This window comes from Petromyzon marinus, chromosome 11, assembly GCF_048934315.1.
Source record: "Petromyzon marinus isolate PM22_M1 ecotype Great Lakes invasive population chromosome 11, UKy_Petmar_22M1.pri1.0, whole genome shotgun sequence".
NCBI classification, from domain to species: Eukaryota; Metazoa; Chordata; class Hyperoartia; order Petromyzontiformes; family Petromyzontidae; genus Petromyzon; species Petromyzon marinus.
In genome coordinates, this window is record NC_133677.1 from 15,154,752 (window position 1) to 15,180,240 (window position 25,489).

At 47.0% G+C, this 25,489-nt stretch overlaps 1 protein-coding gene across 1 annotated transcript; it reads left to right on the forward strand.

The window, feature by feature from the left end:
- The first annotated feature begins 6,207 nt into the window (after nucleotides 1–6,207).
- NELFA (negative elongation factor complex member A) lies at nucleotides 6,208–25,134 on the forward strand. The gene is made up of 11 exons (XM_032951920.2): nucleotides 6,208–6,564; nucleotides 9,982–10,153; nucleotides 11,069–11,230; nucleotides 12,650–12,739; nucleotides 13,296–13,423; nucleotides 18,765–18,834; nucleotides 19,070–19,158; nucleotides 19,788–19,899; nucleotides 20,368–20,720; nucleotides 23,020–23,119; nucleotides 24,292–25,134. The coding sequence occupies exons 1-11, from the start codon at nucleotides 6,355–6,357 to the stop codon at nucleotides 24,474–24,476; spliced, it is 1,671 nt and encodes a 556-aa protein (XP_032807811.1). The 5' UTR covers nucleotides 6,208–6,354; the 3' UTR covers nucleotides 24,477–25,134.
- The last annotated feature ends 355 nt before the right edge of the window (nucleotides 25,135–25,489 follow it).

Here is a 25,489-nt window from a genome sequence, read left to right on the forward strand (position 1 = left end):
GATGTTCACACACCACAGCAGTTACTCGTTTGAGGCTGAGTCAACCTAGGGGAGGCCCAGAAGCGATTGAAATAATCGTCACCGGTGGTGGCCGTGAGCGGGAATCGAACTCGGGTCGCCGGGTTCGTAGCGCGGCGTAGCGCTCACCACAACACTACAATGCGTTACGCTTCCACATGCGCGGGTCACGTGATAGATGTGACGTCACAGCTAACTTGCCGTGCAATACAAATATGCATTTTTGAGCTCCCCCCCTAAAAAAACTGTATTTTTATAATTTTTGCATGGTGTACATTCTGGAAAGTACCCACATGGCAAATTTCCAGTTTGTTGCATGTCGGGAAGTACGCTAAACATTTTTAATAGACACATTCACAACTTTGCCTTTTATATATATGGAGATAAGTTGCAACTCCATGTCTTGCGAGTTCACCTCCAGCTAACCTTCTGAGTGTTAAGTCATCGAGGAAGGCAGGATCCATAAGGCCTGGTTTTGGGACAAGTACAGAACAAAGCTTAAGAAATAATTCTGTGAGTTGAGGACAAATTTCCCATTTAAACTGCACCGTGGAGCACACAAGTCATTATTTTGCTCTCACAAAGCTCTGGACAAGACACCTCGTTAAACCGACTTGGCTCTTGTTATCTTGCACTGCTCTCAGAGCTTCTATGCAGATCTCGAGCTGAGACACCTCCTATGACAATAATTAATTTCATTGGACACACGCAGCTCTTTGCGATTTATAGGCGTTGCTTCCGTTATCACACTTTTAACCTGAAATCATCCTTTGAATCAAATAAAAAAAGATTCAGTTTTTTGTCCAGCAAATTTGGACTTTAGCGGATTATAGGAGTTTTAAGCCACTCCCGGAACAGATAAAAAAATCTATGGAACACCGGGAAAACCTGCAGACTTTAGGGGTGTCCCACCTTCCCTGCGGATTTATGGGAGTTGACACGAACCACGGGGGTGGGGGGCACCAGACAGTTTTGGGTTTGCAAAAAATGTGGAGTCTGTAATAGGTCAGTGTTACAGTCTGAAGAGACGTTGCTATGTTAGCATGAATTATAGACAAGCGACCGAATGGAGCAAATACGCAGGATAGACAAGAGACCGTGGGAGACATTAAAGCTGCAGGACAAAGCGAAAGTGCTAGTACAGCAGTGGAGTATGAAGACATCACTATCGAGAGAACTGGTATACTACAGGGCGAGAGAGAATAACGACACTCGAAGGAGAGTCGTAAAAGCAATATTAAAAAAAAAACCTTTTTTTTTAAACACGCTTTAATGAAATGTACCGTACTAGTAATGGAAGAACTCCACGACTCCAGGAAGTGGCCCCGAAGCTTGCCATAACGTAAGAGACCGTGGTCATTTACAGCCAACGTCAGTTTACCGTGGACAATTAGACCGAAGCCTAAACATAACACATAAAAAAATTAAGATTTAAAATGTTTATTTTTTATGATAGAATATAGTATTGTCATCGGTAAGACATAAGTATGTGAAGTTTGCAGTCGATGCCACATTGGGAAGTGGGTTAAAATTGAGTTACAAGATTTGAGGATACGCCACCAACAGTGAGTTAATGGAAAGTGTCTAAAAAAAAATCTCGAGTTTCACTCCACAGATGGCCATAAAACATTCACTGTTCAGAGTGAACGCAGAAGTTTTTAAAGGTTTGTGGCAGAACACCGTTATTCAGTTGTCATTCCACATCAACTATGATATTAAACAATTACAATACATTGTGTATTTCTGACGAAATGCAGCTGCACATAAACACGAGCCATTCGCTTGGCACGGTAACCCCAGACACGAGGAGGGCCCAGACTCCTGTTCTCACTCACCGTCCCCGTTTGTTTTTCCCCGTGGGAGGAGAGGTCACTGGCATCTGTGTTTTATACATCTACTAGCTTTACTACCCGGCTTCGCCCGGGACTTGGATTCAACACGCCCGGCCGCCTTTGTCTCCCCCGTGGCGATGTTCACACACCACACCAGTTACTCGTTTGAGGCTGAGTAGACCTAGGGGAGGCCCAGAAGCGGTTGAAATAATCGTCACCGGTGGTGGCCGTGAGCGGGAATCGAACTCGGGTGGCCGGGTTCGTAGCGCGGAGTAGCGCTCACCACGACACTACAATGCGTTACGCTTCAACATGCGCGGGTCACGTGATAGATGTGACGTCACAGCTCTGGCCGTGCAATACAAATATGCATTTTTGAGCTCCCCCCCCCTAAAAAAAAACCAAAAGTGTATTTTTTTATAAATTTTGCATGGTGTACAGTCTGGAAAGTACCCACATGGCAAATTTCCAGTTTGTTGCATGTCGGGAAGTACGCTAAACATTTTGAACAGGCACATTCACAACTTTGCCTTTTATATATGGAGATAAGTTGCAACTCCATGTCTTGCGAGTTCACCTCCTGCTAACCTTCTGAGTGTTAAGTCATCGAGGAAGACAGGATCCATAATGCCTGGTTTTGGGACAAGTACAGAACAAAGCATAAGAAATAATTCTGTGAGTTGAGGCCAAAATTCCCATTTAAACTGCACCGTGAAGCACACAAGTCATTATTTTCCTCTCGCAAAGCTCTGGACAAGACACCTCGTTAAACCGACTTGGCTCTTGTTATCTTGCACTGCTCTCAGAGCTTCTATGCAGATCTCGAGCTGAGACACCTCCTATGACAATAATTAATTTCATTGGACACACGCAGCTCTGTGATTTATAGGCGTTGCTTCCGTTATCACACCTTTAACCTGAAGTAATCCTTTGAATCAAATTAAAAGAAGATTCAGTTTTTTTTCCAGCAAATTTGGACTTTAGTGGATTATAGGAGTTTTAAGCCACTCCCGGAACAGATAAAATAAATATATATGGAACAGCGGAAAATCCTGCAGACTTTGGGGTGTCCCCCCTTCCCTGCGGATTTATGGGAGTTGACACGAACCACGGGGGTGGGGGGCACCAGACAGTTTTGGGTTTGCAAAAAATGTGGAGTCTGTAATAGTTCAGTGTTACAGTCTGAAGAGACGTTGCTATGTTAGCATGAATTATAGACAAGCGACCGAATGGAGCAAATACGCAGGATAGACAAGAGACCGTGGGAGACATTAAAGCTACAGGACAAAGCGAAAGTGCTAGTACAGCAGTGGAGTATGAAGGCATCACTATCGAGAGAACTGGTATACTACAGGGCGAGAGAGAATAACGAGGCTCGAAGGAGAGTCGTATAAAAGCTGGAGTTTCACTCCGCAGATGGCCATTAAACATTCACTGTTCAGAGTGCACGCAGTCCTTTTAAAGGTTTGTGGCAGAACACCGTTACTCTGTTGTCATTACACATCCACCATGATATTAAACTATTACAATACATTGTTGATTTCTGACGAAATGCGGCTGCACATAAACACGAGGCGAGCCATTCGCTTGGCGCGGTAACTCCAGACACGAGGAGGGCACAGACTCCTGTTCTCGGTCCGGCGCGTGTTTGTTTACAACGAACTCACTCGTCAAGCATGGCCAGGGTCTCCCTGCTCATGCTGCCACTACGGCCCGTGGTGCCCGCCTCCTTCTCCTCCTGGCCTCACTGTCCCTGTTTGTTTTTCCCCGTGGGAGGAGAGGTCACTGTTGGGTCTCGGGGCATCTGTGTTTTATACATCTGTAAGTGGCAATTCCATGTCTTGCGAGTTCACCGCCGGCTAACCTTCTGAGTGTTAAGTCATCGAGAAAGGCAGGAACCATAAGGACTGGTTTTGGGACAAGTACAGAACAAAGCTTAATAAATAATTCTGTGAGTTGAGGCCAAAATTCCCATTTAAACTGCACCGTGGAGCACACAAGTCATTATTTTGCTCTCGCAAAGCTCTGGACAAGACACCACGTTAAACCGACTTGGCTCTTGTTATCTTGCACTGCTCTCAGAGCTTCTATGCAGATCTCGAGCTGAGACACCTCCTATGCCAATAATTAATTTCATTGGACACACGCAGCTCTTTTCGATTTATAGGCGTTGCTTCCGTTATCACACTTTTAACCTGAAGTCATCTATGGAATCAAATTGTAAAGATTACGTTTTTTTCCAGGAAATTTGTACTTTAGCGGATTATAGGAGTTTTAAGCCACTCCCGGAACAGATAAAAAATATATATGGAACAGCGGACAATCCTGCAGACTTTGGGGTGTCCCCCCTTCCCTGCAGATTTATGGGAGTTGACACGAACCACGGGGTTGGGGGGCACCAGACAGTTTTGGGTTTGCAAAAAATGTGGAGTCTGTAATAGGTCAGTGTTACACTCTGAAGAGACGTTGCTATGTTAGCATGAATTATAGACAAGCGACCGAATGGAGCAAATACGCAGGATAGACAAGAGACCGTGGGAGACATTAAAGCTACAGGAAAAAGCGAAAGTGCTAGTACAGCAGTGGAGTATTAAGGCATCACTATCGAGAGAACCGGTATACTACAGGGCGAGAGAGAATAACGAGGCTCGAAGGAGAGTCGTATAAAAGCTGGAGTTTCACTCCGCAGATGGCAATTAAACATTCACTGTTCAGAGTGCACGCAGTCGTTTTAAAGGTTTGTGGCAGAACACCGTTACTCTGTTGTCATTACACATCCACTATGATATTAAACTATTACAATACATCGTGGATTTCTGACGAAATGCGGCTGCACATAAACACGAGGCGAGCCATTCGCTTGGCGCGGTAACCCCAGACACGGGGAGGGCCCAGACTCCTGTTCTCGGTCGGGCGCGTGTTTGTTTACAAGGTGCGGGGTCACGAACTCACTCGTCAAGCATGGCCAGGGTCTCACTGCTCATGCTGCCACTACGGCCCGTGGTGCCCGCCTCCTGGGCTCGCTGTCCCTACGGGGCTCTTAACTCGGGGCTAAGGGAGTGTTGCACCACTTGCACTCGGTTGTGTTGGGAGCTGCCTGAGGGGGCCAGGTCGATTCCATCTCCCGTCGCGTGTAGCGGGGTAAAGAGTGGGATTTCACCTCTTCCAGTGAGTCAGATCAATGTGGAGGAGTAGACCAAACACCGCTTGAGATCGCTCTCGTCGAGGCCCTTCCCTCAGCAGGGGCTTGAGCAGGTTATTGCAGAGCTGCACCTACGGTTTAGTTGTTTTATCTTCAACACGTAGTCGCCTTTCGAGATCGAAATCAATGTCGTTAAACACCACCCGACACAGACAATTAGTAAGGGTTGTTACGTAAATAAAACGTGTCAATTAGTTACTTTAGCATACCGGTGTATTGAAGAGTAAACCCACAACATTTACAAATTACTCTCCAACACACCGATGTGCTGCACTAGTAACGAATTGGCACGTTTTGTTTACGTGACAATCCTTACCAATTGGCTGTGTCGGGTGGTGGCGGGTTTAACGACATATGTATGTGTACGTGATCTAACCCAACACACTTGGTATGGACGACACTTCACCACGGCCAGAAGGGGTGATGACGGCCGACTACTGAGCGGCAGCCAAAGAATATAACGCGTCTAAAACTAAACTTGTATTTACCGTCGGGTAAGGCCTACTGAACTAAGAAGCTCTCTTTTCTAAGTGACCTGGCCACAAATGATAGCTCAACGAGGTGGCTTATCACGTGGAAATGTATCGCAGCCAAAAATACTCTCACCGCGTGTTTCTAAATGTGGAGGGACAACCCGGAGCGCCCAGAGGAAACTCCACGCGAACACTGGGAGAGAGACACGCAAACTCCAAATGTACAGCAGCAGCAGCAAGCGTCAGTCAGGGTCGACTCCACGCGGTCTTCTATCGCAGGCGAGGCAGTTCACGTCTCGACACTCCGTCTGAGAGGAAGACCGCCGAGACGGAGCGATATCATCCAGCAGTGGAATGGCCATGGCTGATGACGATGAATCGAGCTGCACTTGTTTTGCCCAGAACTACCGAAACCCCCTCGGCGTGCCGTGCCGGAACTTCATAGGGCGCGCGCTGCTCCTCTCTTAACAGCACTTGCCCCAACAGCCTCCGCAGGCTACACGGGGCAGCTTTGCCTCGCTGCAGTGTCCACTGCGCACGGGCTCCTCTGTCGCCTACACAGGTGTCCGCGGCGCGCGGGGTCCTCGGGCCTTCTTATAGGTGTCCGCGACGCCGGCCTGGGGGTCCTCGGACCCTATATATTGGTGTCCACGGGGTCCTCTGTCGCCTACACAGGTGTCCGCGGCGCGCGGGGTCCTTGGGCCCTCTTATAGGTGTCCGCGACGCCGGCCTGGGGTCCTCGGACCCTATATATTGGTGTCCGCGGGGTCCTCGGGCTCCTACGTAGGTGTCCGCGGCGCCCGTGTGGTGCCTGCGCTCGCGGGGCAACATGGCGTCGGTGCGGGAGAGCGACACCTCGCTGTGGCTGCACAACAAGCTGGGTTCGCCCGACGAGCTGTGGACGCCCTCCAGCATCGTCTCGCTGCTCACCAAGGACGTGATACGCAACATCCAGGAGTGCTTCCACGCGCTCTCGTCGCCTGTGAAGCTCAAGCTGCTGCTCGGGGTGCTGCACCTGCCGCGCCGCACCGTGGACGAGGCAAGGCGCGGGCCGCGCGCCCGCTCGCCCGCGGCGCTCATTGGGCGCGCGGCTCTCACGTGGGCGCGCGCATTCGCCTCTCATTGGTGGGAGCGAAACACGGGGTGGGGGTGCTGACGCGGGAACGGGGGCCGTAGTGGTGGCGGTGATGATGAGAGTTGTGGTGTTGGTGTAGTGTTGGGAGTGGTGGTGGTGATAGGAGTAGTGGTGTAGTGATGGTAGTGGTGATGAGGGGTGGTAGTGGTGATGGGAGTGGTGGTGGTGATAGTAGTGGTGTAGTGATGGTAGTGGTGATGAGGGGAGGTAATGCTGATGGGAGTGGTGGTGGTGATGATAGGAGTTGTGGTGTTGGTGTAGTGATGGTAGTGGTGATGAGGGGTGGTAGTGGTGATGGGAGTGGTGGTGGTGATAGGAGTAGTGGTGTAGTGATGGTAGTGGTGATGAGGGGAGGTAATGCTGATGGGAGTGGTGGTGGTGATGATAGGAGTTGTGGTGTTGGTGTAGTGATGGTAGTGGTGATGAGGGGTGGTAGTGGTGATGGGAGTGGTGGTGGTGGTGGTGATAGGAGTAGTGGTGTAGTGATGGTAGTGGTGATGAGGGGAGGTAATACTGATGGGAGTGGTGGTGGTGGCGATGATAGGAGTTGTGGTGTTGGTGTAGTGATGGTAGTGGTGATGAGGGATGGTAGTGGTGATGGGAGTGGTGGTGATAGGAGTAGTGGTGTAGTGATGGTAGTGGTGATGAGGGGTGGTAGTGGTGATGGGAGTGGTGGTGGTGATAGGAGTAGTGGTGTAGTGATGGTAGTGGTGTTGAGGGGAGGTAATGCTGATGGGAGTGGTGGTGGTGATGATAGGAGTTGTAGTAGTGGTGTAATGATGGTGTGGTGATGAGGGGAGGTGATGGGAGTGGTGGTGATGGTTTTGGGGAATGGTGATGGAGATAGGAATTGTAATGATAACAGTGGTCATGATAGGAAGTGGTGGTGGTGGTAATAGGGATGGTTGTAGCGATTATGATCATTTTGCGCCCAGTGTTTGGACGATATTTGATATGACAATTAAACAGTACCTGGTAATGTGATGTCCAGTGGCAGTAGTGAGATTACAGATACACCATCACCCATAACTACAGGCTATCCATTTGACTTATCAGGTGCGAGCTTATACAAAAACCGCATCCGCTGTCTAAACAAATATTAATAACGGATCCTCTTGACATTTGCCGGCAGCATCTCTGACATTCACAACATCGCTCTCACAGCCCTCGACTGGCTCACCAACTTCCAACATCGACATCACCCAGCCCGACGAGAGAAGAATTAATAGCCGATTGTACACTTCCCTAAAGCTCATTACGCACGAATAATGAATGCACAATCCATCAGTCGATGCTGACATGTTTTTTTCATCACATCGTGAGGTCTCATCGAGTCTTGAGTGTCGTCTTCTTTGGTTCTTTCGGTAAAGTCACGTAGAATGAGAATAAAATAATAAATTGATAAAATAAAATAACACAATAATATTCTCACGACGTTTCGGCCACAACACAAGCGGCCTTCATCAGGTGAAGGGGGCGAGACTGTCTGGTAGGACAGCGCTGGAGTGAGAGAGCCACGTTCAGATCACGGCTTTTAAGCTGTGTGAGAGGAAGAAAGAGCCTTAGAGTCGCGGCAAAAAAAATCTTGAGTGTCGGTTTAGTCTAGCGATTTGCAGTGCGAGGTGTTGCACTCGGCGTCCAGCTTGGCTCTGGGCAGTCTGCCTCAACAAGCTGCAGAAATGACCTCTGCCAAACAGATGTTCATCTGACGTGCTCTGACGGTGGACTTGGGGGTGCTTTGTTGCTGCTGATGTTGGCCGCCAGTCGCTATTGGCTGTGCAAGACGTGCTTGAAGATCCTGAAGTCCCGTATCTTGGCATGCCTGTCCGACTTTATACACGTGTCTCATTGCTGGGTGGACCGCTATACGGTAGAACTTCTGTTTTTGGTAAATGTTCCTGCCAATGTGTACTCAATGTTTGGTGCTGTCATTGCTGGTGTACTTGTTCAGGCTGTCTAATATTGTTGTATATAGTCCAGGACTGCAGCGTAAAGTAATAAGCTTAGAAACTCTGTACACCACAATCTTCCCTGAGCAACCAATACTCGCTCATTCCAGCCTCTCTTTTTTTCGACGTTCCAAGGATGAGCTTTGGAAATGTGGAGTACGTTTTGTCAGTCTCCTCGTGACCTGTAAAGGGTGCTGCCAAGACGTGGTAACTTGTCGATCACCTTGATTTTGCTGCCATAAACAGTGATGTGAGTTAGACTGTAGTAAGGCTGGGTTTGGTATGGTTGGATCAAGTTCAGGATTCTGTTGGTGAGGCCATATTGCTTGTGTGCTCTGAAAAGTGATTGAGCAGATCCTGTAGGGCTTTTTCTAAGTTTACAAAAATGTTGCAATCGTCATCATCATCGTATAGGAGCTCTGATGATGATGATGACTTGCACACAAACTGCAGGGGAATAGCTTGTTCCACACTGCAGTGCCATTTCGAGTGCATATTCTGTATTGTGTGTGGTAGATAATGTGCACTTACGGCTATTTCTTACATACGAACTACATGGTAATAGCTAATACACGACGCGGGTGGCGATGCGAACTGTCAGTGAAACACTCACCCAGGCGTATTCTATACAGTCGTGACGACGGGCAGACCGGCGTCCCCGATGATTGCTCTTGTGAATCGGGCAGTTAAACTATCCATTTGCCTGGGTACCGCAGCGAGCCGTGAATTATGAAATTAAATTCGGGGGAATGTTTATGAGCGGTGATTTGTAAGTGGTTGTAACTTCGTGACGTTGATCCACACCTTACCAAGAGGAGTCAAATGTGTGGCTAAACACATCACAGGATCTGCAATGGCTGTGCAGCGCTGTAGAGTGCAGCACACCTCAACCACATCAATCGAGCAACAACCGGAATGCACCCTTGTGTTGCTCTCACTTGTGCTCTGTACACAGGCTGCACACTTGATGCCTTTTTCACTAGCTTGTACGGATGCTTGGAGATGTTTTTTTGCCAGATAATGGTGAATAAAAGCAGATTAAAAGATGGGACCGGAAGATGTTTTGGCTGTGGGTCAACCTCACAATGTGCTATGAGCTGTATAATATAAACTCTTCTCAACTGTGGAAAGTGGGTGCATTGCCCTCTCGATGTTTTTTCCTGCCCTGGTTGCACTTTATGGAAATTAAAATTAACATTTTCATTGTAAAATGTATATATTCATTAATATTAAATTGGTCCTTTAAGCTCATTGTGTCTATTGTTCATGCTTGTTAATATTTCATGGTACTTGTGAACTTTCTAAGATGCAAATGTTCCCCAATGTGATTCTTACACGTGAAGCCTTTAACACCACTGCTGAAACCTTGTAGATGAAGAGTGCCCTGGGAATCATTCTGACGCTGGCCCGGAGCGACCCAGACCTGTGGGTTCAGATGATCGCTGATGTCGTGAGGACATTCCCGGATTCTGGAACGCTCAACCTCGAGCTGGAGGAGCAGAACTCCAACGCGCAGAGTGTCCTGGGGGACCTCAAAGAGAAAGGTTTGTCTGATGCAGAAGCATCGCGCTGCACATGGTGCGTTACAAGAGGAATGATGGAAAACTTGCAGAACCTCATTCAAGCGACATCAGATGCCACCGTTTCACAAATTTTTTGTGGAGTGGTGGAATGGTTTCTTGAAAATAAGTGGCAGATACGTTTTCCAGTACTGCATTCATCGAAATGCATTGCCTCCCTTTTTTGGATGCATTACATGTCAGGGCAGCTTATATTACTATTATAACTTTTTCGTTGTAATTCATATCTGGCCTTGCCTAAATCGAGCAGACCTCTTGTATGAACATAACAGGGCTTCCATTCTGCATATCACTCACAATCAGAATCTTTATTTATCCTGGAGAAATCTGACGAACTTTGAGGCCCTTTTTCACAAATGTCCAGGAGGGGCAGGTCAGAAAGTTACAATGACTTGTGACTAAACGTGACATCAGGTATATATTTGGCTCTGAATCTTTTAATGCTCGGATAATTTGAGCACTCGTACAGTCTTTAGAAATCCAAAATGTCCTGCTTTACATTCCAAACCTGGCTTGCAAACACATGGAAACAATGAAACAACATTTTAATCAATTAACCTTTAATTTCGAATAGGAGTTGCACCAGCCCTTGACTTAACATGACACGACGCTGCCGAAGTGTTTCCATTAGAGTGTAGCTATGCGTAGTGCATCCATTACGAGCGTACCAGATTTCAAATTGCCAGATGCTGCAATGACATCCAGGGTTTCCTTTATACGCACGTCGCAGCTTCTTCAGCTCTGCTCCCTGTGAAGGCAGTGCAGAGACTTCCTCTACACGACCCCCTCTGGCCACCGCTACTTTGGCGACGGCAAGGAGCTGAGAGCGCGAGGGTGAGCTTGGCTTTAACAGTGCCGCGCGCCTCTGCTGTGTCGCAGTGATGGACTGCGACGCCTCCACTATGCTGCCCCTCGAGTGCCAGTTCCTCAACAAGAGCGCGCTCACCACACTGGTGGGGCCGCTCGCACCTCCCGCCAAGCACTTCCAGCTGCGCCGCAAGCCCAAGAGCGCCACGCTGAGGGCAGAGCTCCTGCAGAAATGTGAGCCCCGACGGTGATGTGCGGTGCATCCGCCCTCAATGTGTGCTGCAGCACTCGGGAGCGATTCCCGCTCATGGCCAACACCAGTGATGGTTATTTTAACCAGTCCTGGGCCTCCCCGAGGTAGGCTCAGCCTCAAATGAGTACCTGGTGCGGTGTGTAAACATCGCCACAAGGGAGACGAAGACGGCCAGGCGTGGTGCTGGCCACCGACCCCCTTGTGTGCCGTGCCAGGCCTTCATAGGTGCTGCTCGCTAACAGCATTTGCCCCGACAGTCTGTTCAGGCTATACGGGGGACCTTTTGTTTGTTGATGTGTGATGCAGACCTGGTGATGTGTGTGGGGTGCAGCCCTTGTCATTTAACTTGCAGTATACCATAATAGAGGTTTTTTTGGGTTAGATCGCGGAAATATATAAATGTGTCGTTAACCTGCCACCACCCGTAAGGGTTATCACAAAAATAGAACGTGGCCAATTCGTCACTAGTACAGCACACCGGTGTGTTGGAGAGCCAAGTCACAACATTTACAATCTGAGCATGACGTTGCGCCAGTAATTACAACTAGCTTCATTTGGTGGTGGCCGGTTTTAACGACACATTTATATATTTACGCGATCTAACCCAAAAAACCTCTTATGGATGATATTGGTCGCGAAAGCGTACGTATTAAACTTGCAGTATACCATTCTGCATGGTTGTGTCAGTATTATATTGACAGCTAAAGTAGGAGTAGTTGGATGTTGTTTGCTTTAAATTTGTTACTGTTGGTTTTTCATGAGATTCTTGATGGCTGAATTGTATAGTAAATATCTCATGCTCTGTTGCGTTCTTATACTTTAATTCGGTTTTGCTTATTAAGAGAGTTGCATTAGTTGGTGTAAAATAGAGGTGTAAGAGTTGACTACACCTGGCGAGCCGACAAATTGTGACGATTCAAGTTGTGTGGTCTGTTCAAGATATTGATATGTTAACTACCTTGCCTGGTATACAGGAGGTCGTGAGTTAGTTCCAAACCCTGATGTCTGTATATTTGGAGTTTGCATGTTCTCCCCGCGGTTGCCTGGATTTTTCTCCGGGTCCTCTGCTTTTATCCCTCACGTTTAGTAACGTGCATTTATTGTATTTGGCTGCGACTATAAATATCCACATGATCAGTGACTTCGTTGAGATTACATTTGTGGCCAGGCCACTTCTGAAAAAGAGCTATATCGCTCAGTGGGCCTTACCTGGTAAAATAAAAATAGTTGATGTTATCCCAATTCATACAACACATTCCTTTTAAGAAACATTGATTTCCACATACGCGATTCAATCTACGTATCATGAGCTTAATAATCATTGTTAATCGATGAGTCGATATAAATATGAGCTGTTGTCAATTTGGCCATGACGTTGTTTGACGGTGTTTATTTCACAGCTACGGAAACGGCGCAACAGCTGAAGAAGACTTCAGGAATCCCCTTCCATGCCAAAGGGAGGGGCCTTGTGAAGAAGATTGACACCACCAGTGAGTCCTTGCTTCCTTCATTATTCAACTATGCATCACCTCTACGCATTCGTTAAATCTTAAGTTGTTTTGTGTTAACGTTTACATTAACGATGTGCGCAAGCCAGCTCGGAATTTTTTTGGGCAATTTTTAGTGATTTAAACCTCCTATAAATCCCATGAATTGGAAAACATTTGCTTACACCAACAAGTGAATGAAGTCCCTGGACACCCTCGCAATTAATTATCCAGGTTAATTATTTTTGTATTCAAATATGGCAATTGATGAGTAAAGCATCTACATGTAACCACATGCCAAAGGTCAACATATACGGTAATATCTCGCCGGATGTGGGGGTTATGTTCCTGGAAAATCCCGTGTTGGGCAAAATTGCGTTTGAAAAATAATAGACCTCGTGGGAAAAATAGGTTTGTGTTCCTGGGTCCGAAATTATCACCCGCTCCCTCTTTGTTGAACTAATTCTACGTGATGTGTGGTGTTATTATTCATACCTGACAGTTTGTGGTGGTGGTTGTGGTTCACACCTGACCATGTGTGGTGGTGGTTGTTGTGCAGCGCCACTGAAAGGAATTCCCAAGCAGGCGCCGTTCCGCAGCCCCAGCGCCTCCCCCGGCTTCGGCCCCCCCGGCACACGCACGCCCCTTTCGGCGCGCACGCCACTCCGCAAGGAACGCGGTGTAAAGGTGAGACCCGGCGGCCCGGCTCCACGCTCGACGCGAACACTGCCCTCGCTGCTTTATCACGATGGCTACACCGTGCAGCACGAAACGCGATAGCGCGTGCCCCGTAGAGGCCGCATGATATTTCACCCTGGGATAACGGCGCGGGATATCAAACACAACGCGGTAATATTTGTTTTTGTAACATTGCAGACCCGTTGTCGTTGTCGATATAAAAATGGTGTGAATTGCTGCTGATTGATCAGAAATGTTCTGAAGTTTTTTGGGAAATCTCGAACTGTGCCGAGTGGTGACGTGAACCTGTGAACATGAATGGTCTATGTGAATGTGCAGAGGGTTGCCATGTGCAGCATCTGCCCTGCGTGTCCGCATGTACTTGCCCGTGTGAGTGCTCATGTGTGTGGCTGTGTGGGGAGTGTTTGTTCAGTGATTAGCGCACTGCGCTACAAATTCCGTGAACAGTTAAATGTCTGCTCACGACCAATAACAGAGTCCAATATTTGAACTGGTCCCGGGCCTCTCCTCGTGTGCCGTACAGGCATTCAGTGTTGTATATATTGTGTTGTGAAAAAGAATAAAATGCAAATGATACAAATTAATCAAATAATTTGACGTGTTTCATGTTAATTGAAGTTAATTGAGTGCAAGTGTAATGTGATCAATCGTATGTGTGCTTAAATGTGTGTAAAATTTTACGTGAAAATGTATGTATATGGTCAATGTGTGTGTGTATATAGGAGTATTATTAATGTTTGTGTGTTAGTTTGTATTATGATCGATAGGTGTGCATGTAGTTATGTGTATTATTATTATTGGCTTTGCTTCGTTCTCTCGGGGTGTATTCTTTGTGTGTGGTTATTTGTGATTAATGTGCGTGTGTGTGATGTGATGCTCGGCTTCATTGTCTAGGGGCATATCTTGTGTGTGTGATGGTGTGTGTGATGCTTAGCTTCGTTGTCTCGAGGTGTATTACCAATCATGATAATAATTCTTACTGATTATGATTCTCGCTTAAACACTTACTGGTTATGATTTTAGTGGAATTATGTCAGGTCTCAGGATTCGGATCTCGCTGCAGGATACAGTTCTTTTAATTAAGATCATTATGCATGAACTTAAGAAGGAACTACTCGGGCTCTTCTGTGTGACGCAACTTTAATTTCTATAAACACTCTAATAAGCGAACATACTTATGATCGGAATTGCCACAACAGTGCTCTTGCAGATATACTCATCGATCCGTCCAATTAAACCTCAATGGTTACGTTGTTGAACTAAGCAATAGAACAATAGGCTAACTCCTTATAGCGCGACAATACACAACGATAGGAAAGTTTAAAAAAATGACTTAATACTAAACCGTGCTAAAGAAACATGTGCCCAATGGCAAAAGGGGGCATCAGTGACTTAATTGGTAAGATTACATGATTAAAATAAATATCTCAAAACAATAGTATTCATGCGAGTGTGTAGATTCGTAACATATATGCTTATAAATGTTTAGTGTGACATCAATTCATTGGTAAGATTATGCAATTAATGAAATATCCGATTCAATAGTGTACATGCAAGTGTGTAGGTTTGGCTAATAGATGCTTATGAAATGGCTAGTGGGACATCAATGAATTCGCGGGCAAGATTGTATGATTAAAATAAAAATATCAAAACAATAGTATTCATGATTGTGTGTAGATTCGTAACATAGATGCTTATAAATGTTTAGTGTGACGTCAATGCATCCATTGGTAAGATTATGCAATTACAAGAAATATCTCAAAACAATCATATTTATGTGAGTGTGGAGATTCGTGACATAGATGCTTATAAATGTTTAGTGTGAATTCATTGGTAAGATCATATGATGAAAAGAAAACGAATGACTAAATACTTCTAAACGACCGTATTCATGCAACTTTAGGGACAGAACAATGCTTCTTCACGACCAGTTAATAACACTATGTAACATAATTATTGTTCCTGGGTGGTACGTGTTCTTTCGTAATTTCTTATGCCTAAAATGTATAGAAAATGGCTATTATTCCCCACAAGCTTTGCTTTTGTGACCAGGACAGTGATATTTTGAAATTTACCTATTTTCAATGAGAAAACAGGTGAATTTGTGTCTTCGTTCACATGAAGTCAGAAAAAACAACATATGAATCAAAATTAACATGTATTTATCTTAAAGTAATACAAAAATGGCTCCAAAAGATTTAGAAGTGAGTAGTTTTTCGAGATTTATGATTATACTGTAAATCACTTTAACGAATCAGCCCCCAAATTTAGTTTCCTATCATGCTCTCATTATACTGTCCTTGGTAGTGGCGTTCAAAGTCCAGTATATCCTGGTGGAAGCGCTCGCCTTGCTCCTCCGAGTACGCTCCCATGTTCTCCTTGAATTTATCAAGATGAGCATCAAGGATATGGACTTTGAGGGACATCCTTCAGCCCATTGTGCCGTAGTTCTTCACTAGAGTCTCAACCAGCTCAACATAGTTTTCGATCTTGTGATTACCCAGGAAGCCATGATCCACTACGGCGACAAAGCTGTTCTAAGCCGCTTTCTCTTCATTAGTGAGCTTCTTGGGGAATTCATTGCACTCCAGGATCTTCTTTATCTGTGGTCTGACGAATACACTGGCTTTGACCTTTGCCTCAGACGTCTTCGGGAAGAAGTCTTGAAGGTACTTGAAGGCTGCCGACTCCTTATCTACAGCTCTGACAAATTGTTTCATAAGGCCCGATTTGATATGCAGTGGCGGCATCAGCACCTTCCGAGGGTCCACCAGTGGCTCCCACTTGACGTTGTTCCTCCCCACAGAACTCGGTCTGCTCTGGCCACTCCCGCCTGTGGTAGTGCGCCTTGCTGTGTCCCTGCTGTTCCAAAGGCAAAGATCGCAGGGAAACTTGGTAAAACCGCCTTGGAGACCCATCAGGAATGCCACCATTTTGAAGTCTCTGATGACCTCCCAGCCGTACTCATCATACTTCAAGGCATCCAGCAAGGTCTTGATGCTGTTGTAATCCTCTTTGAGGTGCACCGTGTGAGCCAGGGGAAGAGAAGGGTACTTGTTACCATTATGGAGCAGCACAGCTTTGAGGCTCCTGGATGAGCTTTCAATGAAGAGGCGCCACTCATTCTGGTTACCGGCAATTACAGTTGCCTCAAACAGACTGGTCACATTGTGGCAGAAGCAGAGCCCATCTTGACAGGTGAAGAAGCTGCAAAAAGATTGGTGACACTTCCTCTGATCTGTGACTTGCACACTTTCATCACAAGTTCCACTGCTTGAGCCTAGACGTTAAAAGCTCGGCATTGGACTTGGTGATACCAAGATCTCTGATCAAGTCGTTGAGGTTTTTTTGGTTGAGGTAGTATGGGTTTCTCTCCTCAGCTCCACCTCTCAAATTGTCATCTGGATCTACAACGTCTTCCTCGCTCTCTGTCTTGCTGCTCTCTTCTAAAGACGGCTGCTCTCTCTCCGGAGGAGTGGGTATGGGGAGCTCATAGCAGTGTGGCACCGGGGTGATGGAAGGAAGGTCCAGATACGTGATAGCAGATGCATCCTTGCCAGTCCGACGTTTGAAAGGGTCCACATTGCAGAAGTATCAGTTGCTTGAGTGGTCAGTGGGTTCCCGCCAAATTCTGGGGATAGCGAACTTCATGGCTCTCTTTTCCCCTCTGTACCATCCTACAAAATAACATTTATTTCACCCATGACTAATGTGTAAAAGATTCTCGTAACATTTTTCAAGTATGATATATTTTTTCAATAAAATTTAAAATTGTAAAACATCTTAACTTAAAAAAACTTTTACAATTTAAGATTTTTTTACAAATTTTATAACATAAAATTCCGAGCAACAATTGTCCATCTCACCTTCCAGAGTTTTTTGCATTGCTCGTAGGTGAAATGAGGTGCCCTGGGTTTGTCTTGATCCCTGACAGGCATGCCGAAATATGCCTTGTAGGCCTCACACAGCTTAGCAGATGCTTCCACAGAGTACTTTTTCGCTCTTGTCTTGATGAATTGGCCGCAGACATAGCAAAATGTGTCTGCCGGATGTTTGCAGCCTCTTGATGCCGTTTCAGGAAATTACAGATATGTATCCACTTAGGCAGCTGGAACTAAACTGAACTGGTGGGCTTAAGGCCCCTGTATTTATACTGCTATTTATATTACTGAAAAGTTCTAGAATGTTCTAGAATTTACTCCAAGTTTACTCAGCACTGAATCTATCTGGAATGTTCTGGAAAATAGGTAAATTTAATAATATCACTGTCCTGGTCACAAAAGCAAAATTTGTGGGAAATGATAGCCATTTTCTGTACTTTTGAGGCATAAGCAATTAGAAAATAACACTACCCAGGAATAAAAAAAAATTGTTACACAGTGTAATTAATTCACCACTTTGGAACGGCAACCCTTTTCGAAACAAAAACCCCGTGGAAACATGTTATTGGTACCGATATGCGCGTTGTGTATGTGTTGGAGGGCAGTGACCACAAGGTCTAATAATATAATTGTAGCGGGTAGTATGGTTTGAGTTGTCCACATACTATCTCTGCTAACTGTGGTTCTGGGGTCCAGATGGTGACGAGCCTTAGTCCAGCGTTTTTCCTTGTACCGAAAATACCTCAGTTCCCCGTCTGTATCGCCAAGAATCCGTGCTTCTTATTCTGAAGTTATGTTTTGATATCCTGATGTTGAAGATATAGCTAAGCTTGTAACTCTACTGCTGAAAGTTTAAACTTTCCCCAGCCAGCTTGTAATGATTAACTGCCCGGAGGTGGATTTTGCTGTCTGGTGGAGGTCACTGGTCCCCTGTGGTTCTGTCTTTGTGTTGTTTTCGTTATTTCGTGTTCATTTATTTCGGCTTTCTCTGAGAAGACAATTTCGGGGTTTCCCCAGGAATTTTATTACCCCCCATTGGGCTTGCTGTGTTTTATTACATTTTATGACTTTCTCAAGCCAGCTTGTGAATGATTAACCTCCAGATGTCTTTTGTGTGGGCGAGGCAGGGGGGGGAGGTGATCCACCACTTGTTTGTGCCACAGTGCTAAATCCAGATCTAAAAAAACTATTACATTAAAAATAGGCAGAAGCACTCTTAATATAAGTTTTTGGAAAAGGTATATATACAACAATATGTCCTTCCTATCAGAATTTGCCCTAACAGTTTGTTAAATGTTATATATGGGATCTTTTTTGTGCCCATGTACATTCCCATCTGAGTGCTCCTGCCCTCGTGCCAGTGCTCGTGCCCTCGTGTTCGTGCCCTCGTGTGAGTGCTCATGCCCTCGTGTGAGTGCTCATGTCTGTTCATGCCCCCGTGTGTGCAGCTGTTGGACATTTCGGAGCTGGATGCGGTGGGAGCTGGCCGCGAGGCCAAGCGGAGGAAAAAGGCCCCAGGTCGGTATTCCCAGTGCTGGGTCTCCTCGTGGCCCCCGCTCCTCTCGGGAACGTCTGTCCACCGCCGGACAGTGGCTTCCCGCACGCCGTCGCAAACTCTCGCCATCCCATGATGACAATTCGTTTCACTCCCTAACATTAACTGATTTCGTCGCAACATCTCCGCAGTGGTCAAGCTTCGTGCTTGACCTTCGATGTGCGCGCCGGCTTGTGCGATGTGATTCTGCTCTGGCAGAGGCGGAGCAGGGGGAGAAGGCGGCTAAGGATGAGGCGGCCGTGAACCCCGTGACCCCAGACTACGCCGCTGGACTTGTGTCAACTCCGGTACTCGCCCTGCTCACACCGCATTTGCACTGCACTCTTCACACCATACTGACTCCCAACTCACTCACTCCAATCACACCGCACTCACACTTCTCTCGCTCACCGCACTCACACCTGACTGCACACAAACGCCACTCACACCACTCGCTCACACCCCACTCACTCACACCCCAATCACTCACACCGCACTCATTCCACTCGCTCACACCCCACTCGCTCACACCCCACTCGCTCACACCCCACTCGCTCACACCCCACTCACTCAAACCGCACTCATTCACTCACACCCCACTCTTTCACTCACACCATACACACTCACACCATACTCATTCACTCACACCCCACTCTTTCACTCACACCCCACTCTTTCACTCACACCATACATACTCACACCATACTCGCTAACCACATACACGACTCGCAACTACAACCCAACTCGCATGATGTGGCCACTTGACTTGAATGGTTATGACGTTGAGTATGAAAAATAATAAAAATGGCAAGAAAAGCAAAGGGTTGCTTTTGTAAGTGCAATGTGTGATGCAACGTCTGCTCGTGTGTGAACTGCCTCTGTTATTTAGTAATGTAGCAGCGCGAAAGGTGACTCCTATCGACCCTTTGTCTTGCAGAAACTGGGAGCACTTAGCAATGACAGCTCGATGCCTTCCACCAGCTACCTGCCGGCCACACCCAGCATGATCCCTTCCTCGTCCTACAACCCCAGCGCAGACGCCCCCTCTGGTGAGAGAAACTCGCCCCCACCCTGTCGCACAGCTGCATGCAAGAGTGCTTCTGTCGCGATTTCCTTGGTCTGTTCCATTGGAGATTTTATCGATTAAAAACATGCTATGCAAATTACATATGTTAGGCCTATCCACCCTGTTAATAGCTGCAGTGAATTTCCACCCAGATGAGTTCAATGCATCCTTGTTTGTGGAATGTAATGTGAACCTCAGCATTATACATCATCTCAGGCTGGATTCACATCTTGACCAAACAGCCCGAACACACAAACCTGGACATTTTGCTCCATCATTGTCAATGGACACATTGACATCTTTTTTTATTTTTTTTTAAATCGTACATGAAAGCGGCAGTAAACATGCATGCTCGCTCATACCAGCCATAGCGAAACTGCCCGGCTGTATATCGTGGTGAAGCAACGGTCCGCATGGAAGTACCGCTCGTCGTGTATCGTGCGGCTCACAGGCGCCAGTGGGGCAGCGGCCATACGCGACGCCCTGCAGTCGAACCGCACCCCCGAGGAGCCCCCCAGCTCCCCGGCCGTCCCCGCGCTGCAGAGCCCGTTCAAGCAGCGGGCGCCTCTCTACAGCAGTGCCCTGCCCTCCTCCGCGGCCGCCCCCGCTGCTTCCCCGAGCCCCACCACGCCGCAGCCCACCACCCCCACCCTCGCGCAGGCCCCGGCTAGCCAGCAGCAGCCCGTGCCCGTTCCACAGCCTCCTGCCGCCACCGCCGCCTCCACTGCCACCACTACCGTCGCTCAGCAGCAGCAGCAGCAGCAGACGCAGCAGAGCCAGCCTAAGAAGAACCTCTCGCTCACGGTGAGTGGCCTGCTCGGAGGTGCATTCCCAAGTCGGGGCGGAGCGTTTTCCTGGTCTGGCGAGTGTTGGGCGGCGCTCGTAATCGATGGTGGCACAGAAAGTGGTTCTCGTCGACTTTGGAAGAAAGCGGTCTTGAATTTATATCTGACCAGGTTTGCAGAGGTTGGTCTTCATTAAATAATATTAGAATTAATAATTTTCGCAATTAATGATCTCACCCCAAAGTTCATGGATTTCACTAGCAGGATACAGACTAAGAAAATTGAGGAACAATACATGGACTCATAAAAAAACACTGCAGCATCCAAGACATCTTGGTATTTTAATAACATCATAGTTTCACGCATTGTCTCAATAATATTTAGCACCACTTATAAAAGAAAAACCCGCTCGATCGACATAACACGCGCCACGTACACACCATATCGGCAACATATAGGTGTCCGAGTTTGTATGAAGTTGAGGCTGCAAGGCTCCTACATGTCCTGAAGTGAGATTATTAGCTGAAAGGTGAAAGGTGTGATGTGGTGATCTAGGTATAGCAGACCTACCCGCAAGGCCGGATCTCCTATCTCTCAATGCGAATATATCTTATTTGCACTAACAAGTGATGTCGAAGTGTGTCACCAGTCTCTATCTCAGCCACACGAGGTCCACAATCACCCGGTCAGGCTGCAGCTGGCCGCTACGGCCCCACCTGTGCTGATGAACGGCTGTCGTGCGTCGCTCCAGCTCGCAGTGCCTCTCAGTGTTACTCCCGGTGTCACGCATGGAAATGCCTTTGTCACACTCCGTTAAACATGCACCCTTCACCTTATCCTGAATAAAATGTGCATGCACATTAATAAGGCACACTCTTTAGTAAGCTTGCCATTAGCAGTGCTGCAGTTCATCATAACTCGATGAGCATAACTGCTCTTGAGTGCGCTCGAAATCAGTGGCTTAACGTGTATTGGGTTGGAGGCCGGAGTTGTGCACAACTACCAGCTCGACACATGTGTGAGGGGAGGGGCTCAAGGCCTGTGCATTAACAATCACACACGTTTAAAGTAGCAAGCGTTTGGCTCAAAGCATGCATAGAAACACACTTTAGACAGTGAGATGTATAAACTCTCGTATTGCATCAAACAACGTTTACTTTTAGGCAGTTCTGCTCGTGGGTTACGCCATTCTGCAGAGTAGCGACACAAAGTATTTTTTTTACGAGCAGAGCACTCGGAGCTTTGCAAGAGCAAAAAGCCGACTTGTGTGCTACGCAGTGCAGTTTAAATGGGAAATTTGGCCTCAACTCACGGAATTATTTCTTATGCTTTGTTTTGTACTTGTCCCAAAGCCAGGCCTCATGGTTCCTGCCTTCCTCGATGACTTAACACTCAGACAGTTAGCCGGAGATGAACTCGCAAGATACGGAGTCGCCACTTACAGTCGTAAAACGCAGATGCCCAGGCCTAGTGGTCACACCCATTAAGCAAGGAATAACAATCGGGGGTTATGGCTGTGACTTAACAGATGACCCATCTCAACATAGGTGTGTTCCGAAACACTCTTAGACAACATCACAATATTAAATTGGACAAGGCACACTTACAGCACCAGGATCAGGCGCTATAAATCAAACACACTATCACATTACTCCTCTTATATGAGTTTGGGGTTGCTTGCTGATGCCGTTGATGTTAGATATATATATTTGCAATTGTTAGTTTTATTCCATTCTTTTAAATCGGTAGTAATTAATTTCTGATTTGTAGTTATCTTAGCTGGCAGTGACATGGGCAGCCGCTGTCCACTGGCGCTCGTGTCTGGACCTTTGGGTTGTGTCCTCCCACCCGCAGGCCACATACCATCCCGGCCCAGAGCCTCCACGCCATTCATTCTCACAAAACAGAGCAAATACTCTCACAATAAATCCCGCAGTCACTGCTCCGTGAACGTTTAAAAATAAATGTAGTCGCGAGTCGGTGCCACCAGCCTGCATGGTGATCACACTAATGTAAGTTGATCGCTGGCCCCAGGTAGGCAAGCTTTTCTACTCTATGGCTTTGTTTGCACCACCGCCGAAAAGCAGATTGGAGCCGTGTAAGGGCAGCCCAACACGGCTCCTTGTCCCAAAGCTTCAAGGGCCGTGTGACTGTGGAGTCAATTGCTTCTCACTGTATCTGAGGGACTGAATAGGGGTATCACTGAAAAATGTGTACAGATAGGTTCTCACTATTTGCTTTACTGTCGTATACATGCTGAATACTTCTGCATACATGTTTTGTATTAATTCTCTGTCTTTGTTGGTGTTATGCTACAGAGAGAACAGATGTACGCTGCCCAAGAGATGTTTAAAACTGCAAACAAAGTTACAAGACCGGAGAAGGCCTTAATCTTGGGATTCATGGCCGGGTCCAGAGGTGAGTGGTGCTCCTGCCTGGGTTCACGCTGAGTGTGAATGTATTGATGTTGAACTTCTTTCGCACCGGTCGTAGCCAACTGCTTATCAGAGGTAAGGCTGTTGTAGTGATAATATATTATAATATGATCAAAACTTTTGACGCGATGACCAATGCGTGCTGCCATGCCGATAACTTGCAAATTCCATCCGTTTGGAGGCCACATTTAATGTCAGCCCAGCTCTCTAGGACCTCTGGCTTACTCTAGAGCAGTGGTATGTAACCTGGGGGTGCGAGGTGCCCTTTTCTGGGGGTGCGAGACATAGGCAGATTTTTTTAGAAGGTAAATTATCGAAACAAATTAAGCACGGGCACGTAAGTACAACTACTTGGTTTCATCAAACCCTCTATGTATTTATTAACATTATGCATTTTTTTTACTATTGAAAACAAAAGGGGTACAAGGCTGCAGTAATGGTTAAAAAAACACTTCTAGAGAGTAGTATGTCTTACAGGCACTCCCACTCTCAAAATCCACACGCCACTGCATACCTCGCTCAAGATTTATTATTTGTAGACATGCAGCTTGTGTTGGTTTCCAGAGTGGATGATCTCGGGGCGTGGTGGCACTGGTAGAACATGCACACAGAGAGAGAGAAGGGTGTCTTCAGAAGGCAGTACAGCAGCTAGTTTCTTCACTGATTGTGCAGAGTCGTAGTTCTTTCACGTATTTGTGAGATTTCTTTGAGTGTCCCAGTCTATTCCCAAATTAACCAAAGTTGTCACTTAGGTATGGGGTGAAACTTCTTTAACAGGATGCTCTTGAAGATAAGTTTTTATTTTATTTTAAGTGTGTTATACAATTCAGAAAAGATGTTGGTGCAATCACGGTCACGTGAATGGTAATGCTCAATCTAGGTTAATAATAGATAATTAATTAAAAAAGAAGTGAAAATGTGTTCTCATCGATTCAGGGGAATACTTAACAGGCAAGCCGGAGTAAAAACGTCACATTGTCAATGATTGCATTCTGTGCAGCAACTCTCAATGCAGCTTTGTGCCAGTCAGCCGCGCTTACCTTTCAGCGGCAACAGTCACAAGCGTCGTCATTGCATTTATTCAGCGTCCGCGCTACAGGGTCGCGCGCATGTGTGACCACCGGCACGTGGTGTCCCGTGTGTTTTTGCACGCAGAGAACCCGTGCCCCGACCAGGGCGACATCATCCAGATCAAGCTGAGCGAGCACACGGAGGTGCTGCCCAAGGCCGACGGCACCGGCAGCACCACCATGCTGGTGGACACCGTGTTTGAGATGAACTACGCCACGGGCCAGTGGACGCGCCTCAAGAAGTACAAGCCCATCACCAACACGTCCTGAGGCGGCGACGCGCGCTCACGGAGAGTTGCGTTCCCGGTGACGAGCCCCGTGCTAAACCTCGCCGTGCCCCGTAGCCCGGGACCGCCGTTTCTCCTGCACGGGCACAAAATGAGACGAACGCGTTGTGTAAATTGCTTTAGTTTCCTCACGCTGTAGGAACAAAAACACGAGACTTGACTGATTTTATAAATGTAGACTTCCTCAGAGGAGGGGGAGCGTCTTGACCAGTGTAGTCCAGTGGTCAGATGTGAGCCCTTGTAGCAGCACTGCCCTGTATCACATGCGATTGCTCTCGGACTCTAATTCTGATCGGACGAGCAGTCGCAACTGCACATGTCATTTCACTTACCGAAAATGTACTCGCGCAAGATGGTAAATAAGTGAATATGCCTTTGCCTTATTAGTTTTCTAAAATGGAAATGTGGTGACGTTAATAGTGCCGTCATATTTTGTAGAACGCCATTGGCAATGCCCTGTGTCCTTTCCCTGAATATTGTTTTGATTTGTTAATCCCTTCAAAGCTTAACAATACACATGGTCTGTGTTTGAATTTATTTTACAATGAACGTGTGTAATGCTGTTGACCTCCCGACGTGTGTATGGCCGTGGTTTCGTTACATGTTGTTTAACATTGCTAAACTGTCACATGTTTGTCAAAGAGGTGTCCTTGGTCGATATTTTTCAGATTGTTTCGATGATTGATATTTACCTCGGAAAATCTCTGGTATTTAAAACATCAGACTTTGGTTTAAAGGACCTTTTTGCATTTTTCTTTGACGCACCCTTGTGCCGACGGTCGCCCCGTTGCGCACGAGCGCTCGGGCGCGGGTTCCCTGCCGGCGCTCACCGTGGCGACGGCGCTGATCTCTCCCCAGAGAGGGGCACCCACGGGTGACGATGCACGCATTCGCCTGGCCTCGTTTCACCCGAGACCGCACGGATGCATCTGTGCGGACGGACGCGTGGTTTGTCGTGCGTCGCTCTGAAGCAGAGGCGCTCGGAGACGGGCAATG

Coding starts and splice junctions, on each gene's coding strand:
- NELFA (XM_032951920.2), top strand. CDS start 6,355: ATGGCGTCGGTGCGGGAGAGCGACACCTCGCTGTGGCTGCACAACAAG. Junction 19,900..20,367: donor CAGCGCAGACGCCCCCTCTG/GTGAGAGAAACT, acceptor TGCGGCTCACAG/GCGCCAGTGGGGCAGCGGCC. Junction 23,120..24,291: donor ATTCATGGCCGGGTCCAGAG/GTGAGTGGTGCT, acceptor TTTTGCACGCAG/AGAACCCGTGCCCCGACCAG.